General features: G+C 44.2%; 1 protein-coding gene across 2 annotated transcripts in view; it reads left to right on the top strand.

Moving 5' to 3' along the window:
- The window catches only part of SMC1A (structural maintenance of chromosomes 1A), a 52,660-nt gene extending 39,436 nt beyond the window's left edge, over positions 1–13,224 (top strand). For both annotated transcript variants that reach the window (XM_071213181.1, XM_004480357.5), the window contains exons 20-25: positions 3,817–3,973; positions 4,435–4,589; positions 4,698–4,849; positions 6,434–6,503; positions 6,791–6,901; positions 7,336–13,224. In XM_071213181.1, coding sequence (XP_071069282.1) covers positions 3,817–3,973; positions 4,435–4,589; positions 4,698–4,849; positions 6,434–6,503; positions 6,791–6,901; positions 7,336–7,419 — 729 coding nt within the window. In that variant the 3' untranslated portion in view covers positions 7,420–13,224. The remainder of the gene's footprint in view (positions 1–3,816; positions 3,974–4,434; positions 4,590–4,697; positions 4,850–6,433; positions 6,504–6,790; positions 6,902–7,335) is intronic.
- Positions 13,225–13,567: the final 343 nt, after the last annotated feature.

Genomic DNA, 13,567 nt, shown 5'->3' with positions numbered 1-13,567 from the left:
GCCTACTCTATATATAATAGTTTGAAAATCACAATATGATGTTATTACTAACAATTTGATTACTGAATACTGTTTAAGATTTCTTTTAGGTTCTTTTTGTCATTAAGCTATTATCTCATTGGGTATATACATCACATTTCTATGTTTTAAAGTAATTGGAAATAATTCTGAGTATTTAACCAACTTGATACATAATTAGGTTTCTTTGATTTGTTTTCAATTTTTAGGGATTTTTTTTTCACATTTAGATTTTTTTCCCCCAACTTTAATTTGGAAATTTTTCAAATCTACAGAAAAGTTGAAAGAAGAGTACAGAGAACACCTACATACCCTCCTTAGGTTCACCAATGAATATTTTACTGCATTTGCTTTGCCTTTCAACTCTGTCTCCTACCCTCTCTTCCCTACTTAATATACACTTTTTTTCTCTGACCCATTTGAAGGAAGGGAGAGACAACATGATACTTTAATACTAAATACTCAGCATGCATCTCCTAAGGAGTTCTCCTACATGATGACAATTCCTTATTACACCTAAGAAAAATAATAGTAATTTCATAATATCTAATATTATTCAGTCCATATTCAAATGTCCCTAGTCCTATATTTTCTTATAGTTTTTTTTGTGTGTGAAACTAGGATACAATCAAGAATCATGTATAGCTTTTGGTTATGTCTGTTTAGTGCCTCTTAATCTAGAACTGTCTCCTCACCTTTTTCATGTCATTGACTGTTAAAGAGTCCACATGCATTGTATTCTAGAATGTCTCATATTATGGATATGTTGGTTTCTTTAGAGTATTGTTTAACTTGTTCTTCCAACCTTGTATTTCCTATAAATTAGAAATTTGGTCTAGTCTTAAGGCTTGATAGATCTGGGGTAAGTATTGTTTTGGCAAGAATCCTTCATTGGTGCTGCTATGTACTTTGTATTGCCATGCCAGTAATATCAGAATGTCCACTATTAGTGATACTAAGTAATATGTAATATCAGAATGTCCCACTATTAGTGATACTAAGTGTGATCCCTTAGTTAAGATGTTAATTGCTAGATTTCTTAACTGTAATTGTATACTTTTACTTTTGCAACTAGTAATCCTTAGGATAATCCTTTGGCATCTTGTGAATATCTTGTTCCTCATCAACTTTTTACCCAATGGTTTCCACCTTTTTATTTAGTTTTGTTTTATAATTATATAAAATCATTATAAGTTCTAAAACTGAAAATATAAAACAAGGTACATAAAGAGAAGTCTAGATTCCTCTTTTTTTTTTAGATTTTTTTAAAAATTGATTTATTCCCCCCACTTTGCCGCTTGCTTGCTGTCTGCTCTCTGTGTTCATTCATTGCGCGTTCCTCTGTGTCTGCTTGTCTTCCTTTGTTGCATCATTTTACTGTACCAGCTCTCCATGGGCACAGGCTGTCAGCTCTCCGTAGGCGCAGGCCACCTTGCCTTCACAAGGAGGCCCTGGGAAGTGAACCCAGGGCCTCCAGTATGGTAGATGGGAGTCCAGTCAGTTGAGCCACATCTGCTTCCCCTAGATTCCTTTTTTGTCCCCCTCACCTCCCTTGTTGCCTGCTGTGTAGGCTGTCAAAGTTCAATCAGCAAATTCTAACAACAGCTTCTGACACCAACTGCAAATAGTGGAGTAACTCAATCCAATTTAATTCTTTTTTCTTTTAAGATTTATTTTATTTGTTTCTTTCCCCGTTCCTCCCGTTGTCTGCTCTCTGTGTCCATTTGCTCTGTGTTCTTCTGTGTCTGTTTTCGTTCTCATTAGGTGGCTCCAGGAACTGATCCTGGGACCGTCCAGAGTGGGAAAGAGGCGATTATTCTCTTGTGCCTCCTCAGCTCCCTGTTCTGCTACATCTTCTTATTTTCTCTCCTCGGTGTCTCTTGTTGCATCACCTTGCTACACCAGCTCTCCTTATCAGCCAAAATTCCTGCGTAGGGCAGCTTTCACCTGCCTGGCATTCCCACGCAGGGTGGCACTCCTGCACGGGGCCGCATTCCCACGTGGGCTGGCACTCCATGTGGGCCAGCTCACCACATGGCCCAGCTTGCCCTCACCAGGAGGCCCTGGGCATCAAACCTTGGACGTCCTGTATGGTAGACGGGAGCCCAGTTGGCTGAGTCACGTCTGTTTCCCCCAGTTCTGACTTTACCCAAAGTTAGACCAGATGCCGGAAGTTAGGCAATCCTTAATCTCTCTTCTTACCAGCTGGCTACAAATTTGGGGTTCCTGTGCACCCCTCTCCCCAGTTTGATAATTCAGTGACTCACAGAACTCACTAAAAGTGGTATACTTATGATTATTTTTATTATAGTGAAAAGATACATATAAGAAGCCAAAAGAAGAGACAAACAGGGTAAGGTCTGGGAGGATCTTATAACGCCAGCTTCTGTGTCCTTTCCACATGGAATCAAAACTTGTCACCCTCCAGACAGAGATGTATTTTCTCAATCATGTAAGCTCCTAGGAGCTTCAAATGTCCCGCATTTATATGGGTCCTGTTACATAGGCATGATTGATAGAGGCAGTGTCCATATGGTTGAACTCAATCTGCAGCTTTCTTCCCCTTCCAGAGCTCCAGGAGGTGGGCTGATGTGTGGCTCAAAACCCCAACCCCTAATCACCTGGTTAGTCTGTTTTATTTTTAAAATACATTTATATATAAATATATTAATATTCTCTTCACCCGTTTCTCAGATAAAAGGTGGCATACTGTTTTGTACCTTTCATTTTTCACTTAATATATCCTGGAGACCTACTCCTTAGCAGTATGTAGAGATCTTCAGAAGGGCTTATATAAAATGTAAATCCATTCATGATCTTCAATAGTACCTCATTTCCTTCCAGAGGGAAAGCCTGAACAAGACCTATAAGGTCCTTCATAATCTGGCTTCTGCCTGTCTCTCTAGCCTCATCTCTTCCTGTGCCTTCTGCCCGGCATACATACTTGGCATGTGCGCATGTATACACACGTTCACACAATTGCTACCGTTGCCATACTGAATTGCTTTTACTTTCTTGAACAGTCCATGAGAAAAACCCCTGGCCTTTGCATGCCATGTTAGAACACATGCTTAGAATACTGTTCCTTCTCCATGTCCTCACCCATTTATCCTGTAGGCCTTAGCTTAGAAATACTCCTGGATGGCTTCCCTGGCCCCAGAGTGATTTAAGTACCCTTCATGTGTGCTGACCCAACACTGCCTGCTTATATTTGCTTTAGCATTTGTCATACAGTATTCTAATGGTTCACTTACATGCATTCTTCGGCTAGATTGATTAGCCCAGGAACCATTGCTCACAGGCTACGAGGAACCCCAGTACATGGCATTTAGTTGGCATTCAGAAAGTATTTATTGACTAAAAGTGGCAGAAAGGCACAAACCAGACATGTATATACAATATCCATAGTTCTAAACCAAACTCAAGGATAATTTGCTCAAATGTAGTGATCTGAGTAGAAAAGATGAGTTGCCTTAATCATTTCAGAGCCGTAAATGGAGTCTACAGCAGCCTGGTTGGGAGTTTCTTGGTCATCCTGGGATGGCACTGGCTCATGGCCTAGGCTGAAAGCCAGAGAAGTATGGTACCACCAGCTTCTCCTGAGAGACAAATGGTTGGCAGGGTCTGGGGGGAGTATTAGAGATGAGAAAGCAGTTTCATCCTGTAATTTTCAGGAATGGTGGGAGTAATTACTGTAGGCAGGGATTGGTAAGAGGAGCTGAACTGGGGAAGATCCTGCCTTCTATATGGGCTCAGGAGCCAGACCCTTCTTGATGTTGCTGGGCCTGGGGCTTACAGGATGCCCAGGCTGAGGAGGAGATTAAGCAGGAGATGAACACACTGCAGCAGAAACTGAATGAGCAGCAGAGTGTACTCCAGCGTATTGCTGCCCCCAACATGAAGGCCATGGAAAAGCTGGAAAGTGTCCGAGACAAGTTCCAAGAGACCTCAGATGGTAAGCTTTCCCCTTCTAATTAGGCCTCAGAAGAGGGCAGAAGGCTGGAGGTATGCCAAGGACCTGTTGCCGCACATCATAACAGCTCCAGTTTTTAGTGTGCTTTCTTACTTTAAAACTCCCAAGAGCCCTGAACAGTAGGGGTTATGATACTTGTTTTATAGTGTGGAAAACTTGAGGTTCAGACAGGAGAAATGACTTGTGCAAGGTCAAACAGCCGGTTGCTGGTAGAGCCCAGGGAAAAATCCATGTTGATAGGGATCCAAGCCCAAGTTTCTTCCTCTACGATGTGGTCAGCCTCCTGAATACAGAGCCTTGTGGTACCCGCTTCTTGGGAATCACTCCAGTCATTCTTCTCCCTCTGTGCAATGTACCTGCTCTGCAAATTGTCATTTGTAGATCATTCTTGCCAGGGTGTGAGTTAGGACACTGAGGGTTCATCTATCTTCCCCTTGTGGCAGAGTTTGAGGCAGCCCGAAAGCGAGCCAAGAAGGCCAAGCAGGCATTTGAACAGATCAAGAAAGAGCGTTTTGACCGCTTTAATGCTTGTTTTGAATCTGTGGCCACCAACATTGATGAGATCTATAAGGCCCTATCCCGCAACAGCAGTGCCCAGGTAAGCTAATAGCTCCTATTGTCTTCACTTGCCCTTTGCTCTAGACTTCCTGTCCCCATCCCTATGCAGGCCTATATCCATATCCTGGCCCATATGCTTTCTTCCCAGGCATTCCTGGGCCCTGAGAACCCTGAGGAGCCCTACTTGGATGGTATCAATTACAACTGTGTGGCTCCTGGCAAACGCTTCCGACCTATGGACAACTTGTCAGGGGGAGAGAAAACAGTGGCGGCTCTGGCCCTGCTCTTTGCCATCCATAGGTAAGGCTGCGCCCCAGGGCAGTTGGCAGAGAGACTGAACTGAGGCCACCAGAGACTCTGGGCCCCCGGATATGGAGAGATCTAAAGAGGTGAAGATGCTCTGATAGAATCTGGATTTCGTCCATTTCCCTCTCTACTCCAGTGTATCTGGCCTTGGTTTTCCTGGACCTGTCCTCCCCATCTATCCTCATTCATTCAGCCTGTCCCCACTGGCCCTTGCATGTATTCAATCCCACCTCCAGGCTTTTGCTCATGCAGTTGCTCTCTAATAAGCTCTTTCCATGCAAATCTAGCCTGTCACCCTCCACCCCTTCATGCCTCATTCTCTTCTCCCCTTTCTCTAGGATGCCTTCTTTTTCTTTTTTTGAGTTAGGCCAGTAATTTCTTAAGGTAGGGAGGGAAAAGAAATGGGAGAAAATAACAGATCATGGGTTCCAGATAGAAAGGGACTGAAAAGTGATAACGCAGGTTGATTTACAGACTACAATCCCCCATTATAGATTATAAATGCCTAGGTTTTACTTGCATGTTGATCAATGCAGGGGGAGAAGGTAGCCAGAATCAGGGTCCAAAGGGGAGAGAGAGTGAGTTCAGGCCTTGGGCCTACTTTTGAACCATTAATTATTCCACTCCTTTGCTAATGGCATAGGAGAATTCCCAGCTTTTACTGTTTTGATTGATTACCCCACCCATCAATATCCTAGGAGGGCCCAATGATAAAGTCCTTGGGGAATATCCGGGGCTTCTGGCTGTCGGAGGAAATCTTGTTCTGAATGACAGAATCTTGGGAAGGGTCTTCCTGCAGCCATCTTGGGAATATCAACGTAGGATGCCTTCTTTGACCACTGTGACCTCCCCATCCTGAACGCCAATAGTACTTGTGTCTGACCCCCACAGCTTTGTGTTTGATTGTGCAGTGTCATTCAGTAAGTGTTTCTTGAGGGCTGCTCTGTACAAGATCCTGTAGAGGGATTGGGAGCAGAGATGAGTCAGACATGGTCTCTGTCCTTGAGGAGCTTACAATCTAGGCAGACATATAAACAGTGTGCTAAGTGTTGTCACTGTTAAGCTTGGGTGCTGTGGATGCACAGAGGAGGGAGACCTAACCCAATCTGAAAGAGGATGGGGGGGTGCCTACGGAAGGAGTTCAAGAGCAGTAACACCTGAGCAGGAGATATACAGGATAAGTAAAAGTTTTCCAGATTGACCAGCAGGCATTGTTGGCAGAGGGTCCAACATGTGCCAAGTCAAGGAAGCATGACAGAATGGGACGGGGGTGTGGATCTCTAGGATATCTTGGCCAATATGACCAGAGCCTGCAGAGTTCCAGCCATCCTGGAAGCTCCCTGAGAGGACCATGTCTTCTCTTGGTTCTTCTGCAGGATCCTGGAGCACAGGACTGGGTTCAGAGCATGGCTCAGTTGATTCACTGGCCTTTAGGGACTCAGGCAACATTAAGACCTAGGTTTTTTAGTGTCTGAAGAAGTGGAGGGGGAAGCTGGCCTATTTGATGGGTCTTGGGGCTGCTCCACCCCACCTTGGCCACCACCCTCCATGTCAGCTCATCTACTGGTTCCCTCCCAGCTACAAGCCAGCCCCATTCTTCGTCCTGGATGAGATCGATGCTGCCCTGGATAACACCAACATTGGCAAGGTGGGTGCAAGGAAAGTGGGGGCCTGGGAGGAAGGTCTCTTGGTTGGGGCTTGGTTTCAGAGAGCAACTACTGAGTGCGCCCTAGCTGCTACCTGCTTTCTGTGTCCGGGAGGCTGAGCCCAGGGTTATGCACACTCTGGTACTGTCAGTGGCCTCCTTTTCTCAGTCTCTGTTCTCTCCACCCTCTACCCTGTCCCCCACCCCATCTGCCTGCTGGTTCTTACGGGAAGACACAAGGGAGTATTAAGACTTCAGCCCTGCTAAGTGCCTGGTGGCCCCTCCCACAGGTGGCAAATTACATCAAGGAGCAGTCGACTTGCAACTTCCAGGCCATTGTCATCTCTCTCAAGGAGGAGTTCTACACCAAGGCTGAGAGCCTCATTGGAGTCTATCCCGAGGTAGGGCAGACCTGGCTCAGAAGCCAGCCCCAGTCAAGCCTGCCTGACTCCCCAGGGCAGGAAGGGAAGATTGCAGTGGAGGGGGAAGGGAGGTGGGGAAACATAGGAAATCAGGTCCTGAATGGCCACCTGGGCTTGTTGGAGCCCTGCCCTGGAGGCTAGGCTAGGCCAACCCAGCTAGACAATGCCCATTGCATTTGGGGACTGGTGGAAAGGCCAGGCAGAGGCAACCAGACAGTGGAGAAAAGGAGGAAAATGCTGAGATAGGCAAGGAGAGAAGGTACATGGGACTGAGCACATTCTCTGCCACTCAAAGACAACCATTGTCTGGGCTTTTAGGTATGTAGGGAGGAGGGTTTGAGTCCCCCAGTCCTGAGGCTCTAGACCCCTCTTAATTCTCTCTTTATAATTTTTTTTTCTCCCTCCTCCTTCAGCAAGGGGACTGTGTGATCAGCAAAGTCCTGACCTTCGATCTCACCAAGTACCCAGATGCCAACCCCAACCCCAATGAGCAGTAGCATTAGTTCTGCCCTCCCACCCTTTCTGGATCCCTAAGCTGCCTCTCCCAATCTTTGGCTATTTGGCTCCCAACCTTCCCCAACCTCCTAGCTCTTGTTGATATAGTCAAGGCACTGCTATCAAGCACGAAGAGGAACAGAGGTGATATTAGCTCTGGACCCAAAATTCCTAAGCTACAGGTTGTATCCTGGCCTTTGGGAGGAGATGCTGAGCTGAGCTGAGCTGAACTGAACTGAACTGAGCTGATCAGGGCCATCTGTCCATCCCTCCCTCTAATGACCTGTAATCATGGTTCTCTCAGGCCACTTACCCTCTGTGGGGGGGAGGTATGTATGTGTATATATATGTGTGTGTATGCATGTGTGCATGTGGGTGTGCTTGCAAATTAATAAAGATAATGGAGACTTGTTTTAGCAGGGGCCTAGGCTGAATTGGATTCCAAGAGAACTTAGGGTAACAGCTCCCTAGGGCTGGGCATAGGTACTCAGGACCTCATAGGAGTCTTAGGCAGTCATCTGAAACTGCCCCCATTCATTCACTCATTCCTGTATTCATCAAAAATATACTGAACACCCACTATTTGCTAGGCTTTGTGCTACAAACACAGAGCTAAATCAGATATCATCTCTGCCCTCCTAGTGGAGAGATGGATTCATGAATTACTGTGGTTAGCTGAATGTCATATATATAGGTACTTGTAGAAGAGGAAGATCCCCTCCAGGTTTCCTGGAGAAGGTCGCATTTGATCTGGACCTTGACAAATTGGTAGGATTTGGTCAGGCCCTAGTTGCAGAGCATGGGCTCTGGTTACAGCTAAGGGTTTTGGTCCCATTTTTATCATTTGTTGTTTGACCTTGGGCAAGTCATTTGAGTTTTCTGTGCCTCAGTTTCCTCATCTGTAAAATATTACTTACCTCAGGATTTAATGATGTCAAGTTCCTCACTGGAGGCCTTATCCCTGCTTAGAGCCCACTAGGTGCAGACCCCTCAGAATATAATTTGCCTCATGTCTGGATCCCTGTGGGCTTTGGCTCTTTGCTGTTAGGGACAGAAAGGGCCTCCACATCTGGTGTGCTCAATGCCCTGGTTGCTGGGAAAATCACTGGGCACTGGTGGGGTTATCTGTAACTAGAAGGCCTAAAGAAACCTAAGTCTTCAACATGTGTGATAACCAGGTACCTGGGCCCCAACTTGAGTTGTGAGGAAGTAGGGGAGATGTAGCCCCGGTCACATCCCTAACCTCATTAGTTGTAGAGGCTATGGAGAGGCAGCAAAACCTGGTGCAATGAATTCCGACTTCATTCATTTACAATCACTGTCAGACCTTTGTCTTATCCTAATCTGCATTTTACTCTTTTTTTAAAAAGTGGAATCAATTCTAATTATCTAAATAATGCATGAATTTATTCTCCTTTTAAGAAATTAGACCGTCATAAAGCTAGCCTCCTTCAACTACCACTTCCAATCCTGATCCCTTTCCTCCCACCCACTCTTACCTGCTGTTTTGTTTGTTGTACATCCATCTAGACATTAATACTTTTACATAAATTTGCCAATTCCTTGAAAATATTATGTAAGTGTAATGTAAATGTTATATTGAATTTTCTGCAATTTGCTTTCTTTGCTTAACAAATTTTTGAGATCTATACATGTTGCTAAACGTAGATTTGGTTCGTTCTTTGTACTTGCTGTTTGCCACCATATGACTACCACATTGTACTTACCCAGTTTCTTTTTTTGATGGATATTAAGACTTGTCAGTGTTTGCTATTACAAAGTGCTACATGGGGCATCCTTATGCACATGTGTGTGTATGTAAAAATATGTGTGAAAGTTTACCTAGGTTTCATACCTAGAAGTGGAATTTGTAGAGGCATAGGTATTTACCCTTTTGTGAGTTTTATTTTTTGGTTGTTTCTTTCCTGTGTTTTTTTTTTTTAAGGAGTTTTGATCCCAGGACCTCATATATGGGAAGCAGGTGCTCAGCTACTGAGTTACATCCGCTCCCCCTATTTGTTTTTAATAGATACTTCCAAATTGCCCAACTGTACTATTTACTCTTTTTTATTGAAGTCATTTTAGATCTAACATTGTCTATCTAGTTTCATCCTAAGCAGTGATATTGGTGAAATCAGTTTTTATATGCTAATTATGTTTTTCTAATACATATTAAAAGGCATAACTATTAAAACAATTAAATTTGTCTGTAATCAACTATTTTAAAAAATCATATACTGCCAGTGGTTCTGCTGGAACATGTGGATGAGCACAACCTAGGAATCAGGCCTGGTTCAAATCCTAGCTGTAGAAGCTTGGGCAAGTTACTTCACCTCTGAGCTTCAGTTTCTCATCTGTAGAAGGAACCATTGCTCTTCTCACCACTTTACAGATGAGAAAACTGGCCCAGGAAGGTTGGGTGAGTCATTAGACGTGATCCAGCTGGCAGATAACAATTTAGATTCGAACCCAGGTCCTCTGATTCAGTCTACTGCTTTCTCCACTATAAAGGTTGCTCTTATCCTTCACTGTGCATCAGAATCACTTTCCTTTTTGGTAATTAAAGTAATATATGCACAGGGTTACCAAAGAAAAGGTGCAGAAGGCCTTATAAAGAAAAGTAACCATCCCCTGCCACACCCCCATATCCAAAGAATGTAGAACTAGAAATCTGCTTTAGTAGTACCCTCCCAGGGTAGAAAGGATTACATGAGATGCCTTGGACTAAGGCTCTGACAGCCAGAAGCACAGGTACTACAAAGGAGCTTAGAGAACTTAAGTCTTGAGGGTCAGAGAGGTGAGATGACTTGTCCAAGATTCCTGTAGTTCAATGGCAGAGCCTAGACTTAAAGCTCAGATCTCCTTTGTGCTTGCCCAGCATTCTTTGCAATTCTTCCACATGCCTCCTATCATCTCAAGGCAACATGCGCTCAGGAGGGCAGATGTTGCTGTGTGTTAAGAAAAGCAAGCTGGATGCCAATAGAATCCCTAGGGCTTGTTGGAAGACACTAAGTTGACTCATCATGGACACCGCAGCTTTGGTCTAAGGAACTGGTTACTCTACAACAGTATCTACCTTTAATTGAGTACTTCACTATCTGGTAGTCACAGTGTTGTGCTCTAGGAACACAACAATGAGTCAAATCTTTATCCTGCTTTTAAGGAGCTCACAGTCTAGTGTGACATCACAGGGAGGCATATGGTGTGATCAGTGCTATGACAGAAGCATAGAAAAAGAGATTCAGAGAAGGCATCCTCTAGGGGGGAGACACCTGACCTGAATCTTGAGTGACTATTAGGAATTGTCCAAGTGAAGAGAGTGCAAGGAATTTCCAAGTAGAACGGACAGTATGAACAAAGTCCTGAGGGCAAGAAACAGCAAAGCAATCTAGAAATACCAAAGCATAAAGTTTGCTAGGTGAGGAGGAGGGCAGCCAGAAATGAAGTAGGACAGGTAGCAGCAACCAGATTTGAAGTGTCTTGTGTCCCTGGCTTAGGAATTTGTATATCCTGTTGGACAGTGTGGTTGGTTCCCCAGCTCCAACTGGCTGGCTGAACACCAGAAACATGCAGTGTCCTGGGCCCCAACCTCTAAAAATTCAGTTTCATTAAGTCTGGAGCAGGGGCTTGGAATCTTACGTGCTGATAAAGTTCATCCCATGTCTCTAGGGAGCAGCCAGGTTTGGAGCTGTTGTTTAAATGCAGTGGGGGAACCATGGTTTTTAAGCTGGACAGTCTAGATCAGATGTGAATTTTAACAGACTGCTTTCTGACCAGTCAGTGTGGAAATGGGTTGGGTTAGATGCTGAAGTGGTAGGCTGCCATGCCTGTAGTTTCCCTGTTACTCAACTTCTCACACTGTGTTTATTGTTTGCTTATTTTTCTCTCTGAATAAACTAAGTATCTTGCTAAGTGGATATCCCCAGCAATAAGCACAGTGCCCAGCACATAACAGACACCTAATAATTTGTTTTTGAATGAGTGCATGAATGAATGAATGCATTTGTGAGGGAGGGAATGAAGACAGAGGTTAATTAGGAAACTACCACAAAAGACCAGGAGGCCTGCTCTAGGGCAAGGGCAGTAGGAAAGAATTGGCATTGAGAAGATGTGAGCTGTTAAGGAAAGATGATGAACTGTACTTGGTTTCTGATTATTGAATGTGGAGTGTGATTGAGGTTAGAATGAGTAGTCATTAATATCCAGGATTTCTACCTTCTTTAGTCTTTCTCCTTCCTCATCCACTTCTGAATCAGAATCGAACTCCTCAGCAGTAGAAATTTCTACCTCAAGTTAGTTAAACATTCTCTGTGTGCTCCTCCTTCCCCACAGCTATTGATTCATTCACCCAGTACAATGAATCTTGGCTTAGCACCTTCTCTGTAGAGTAAGGCTCTTCCAAACTAGGACTCTGCCTCCCTCATTTCTACCTCTAGAGATGTTCTTGAGGGTTCTTAGGTAAGACTCATTATCCCTAATACAATAACATAAAGAGATTCCCCGAATGCCAGACCTGTAAGGGAACTTAGAGACTTTGTCTATCCCCTTCTTGAAGCTCTTAGAGAGAAAGGAACTTGCCTGAGGTCCCACTGCTAGGAAGTGGTGGGGCCAGAGCTGGAACATACGTTTCCTTTCCACATCACCTCTAGAGCCTTGATCCATTCCATCACAGATCAGGACAGAGGTGGTCAGGGAGGAGGTGGACTTAAGTTGAGCCTTGAAGGTCAGTGTGTTAGGTCAAACAAGGTGCTTACCGATTATACTGCCCCCCTCTGGAAACCCTTGGCAAACCTGCTGTGCCCACAGTCCCTTCTAAATGGTTTCTTAAGTATAAGTTGCCATACTCTACCATATGAACTCACAGTCCTGGCCACAGATGGTTAGATTGGGATAGTATCCCACTCCAGAATAGTTGATATCTAGGCTGGCCAGCAACCTGTTAGGTGGCCCAGTATAAGAACTCAGCCTCATAGGGATGGCTCAGATCAAATGCCAAAAGCATGAAACAATATCCTCTTTCAGGGGGCTGAATGAATGTAAGACATTCAGAGAAAATGAACAATTAGAATTTAGTGATACAGAAGTGCTAGATGAGGGGTGGCTAGGAACTAAAAAGAAAGCTACAGAAACCATAAGTCATAAAACATTTGGGTCATGAGATTGCAGGGGCATAGGTAGCAGAAGCTAGGCAGCAGCAAGGCAACAATGGGGTAAAAGGGCACAAAACCATCAAGCAATAGGTGCTACGATGTAGCATCAGCCATGAGGGAACAGAAACCATAACCTGAATATATGAAGTCTGTGGAGCAGCAAAAAGCCTGAATAAGCAAGCTCCATGAGGCAACAGAAGCCATGAGACTTCAAGAGCCACAGGTGCCCGGAACCACATGGTAGCAAGGCAACAAGAATCTAAGAGGCCACAAGAGTTATTAATACAACACAGATGCCCTGGATTATAGGAACTGAAACTGCAAAACCATGAAGCTGCCAGAGCCAGGAAGCTTGGAAGATGTGGGGCAGCAAAAGCCATGGGCTAGTGAGGAGGGGTGCAGAAAGAAGTTAATTGGTAGGAGTAGGAGTAGTAGAAATAGAACCAGAAAGTAGTTGAGTCACATTTTGGGAAGCACTAGAGAAGGGAGCAACAGATGCCTGCAGCTGAGGGGGTGACAGAATAAGCCAGGCTTTAGAGATGCTTTGAATCTGAACCACTTTCAATTTTCTGTTCTTGGAAGAAGCTGCCTGGGTAGCTGTTCTTGTCTTCCTTATTTCCCTGTAAATGCTTTAATAAAACCCCATTAATAACCATAGTGTGTCTTTTTTTATTGTAATCTAAAGGGCATTAACACTGTTGTGTGCAGTTCGGATGGGTGGAGAGCAGGGCAGAAGGTCTGCCAGATGGGTTTAAACAAAGACACAGAGGTGGAAATTCACTCATTCTTTCTCTCCCTCACCGACATAGGTGCTTTTCATTTACTTACTGACTTATTTAATCATTCATTCACCCACTCATTATTCACTTATTCACACATTAACTCATTTCTCATTTATTCACTTGGACATTTACTCAGTCATACATTTATATGTGCATTTACTTTTTCATTTGTTCATTCTTTCCTATATTCATTCACTCCTATCATTTTCCACCCATTT

Source organism: Dasypus novemcinctus, chromosome X (assembly GCF_030445035.2).
Source record: "Dasypus novemcinctus isolate mDasNov1 chromosome X, mDasNov1.1.hap2, whole genome shotgun sequence".
Lineage (NCBI taxonomy): Eukaryota > Metazoa > Chordata > Mammalia > Cingulata > Dasypodidae > Dasypus > Dasypus novemcinctus.
The sequence above is the reverse complement of the archived record's forward strand: the minus strand, read 5'-3'. Positions and strand labels throughout refer to the sequence as shown.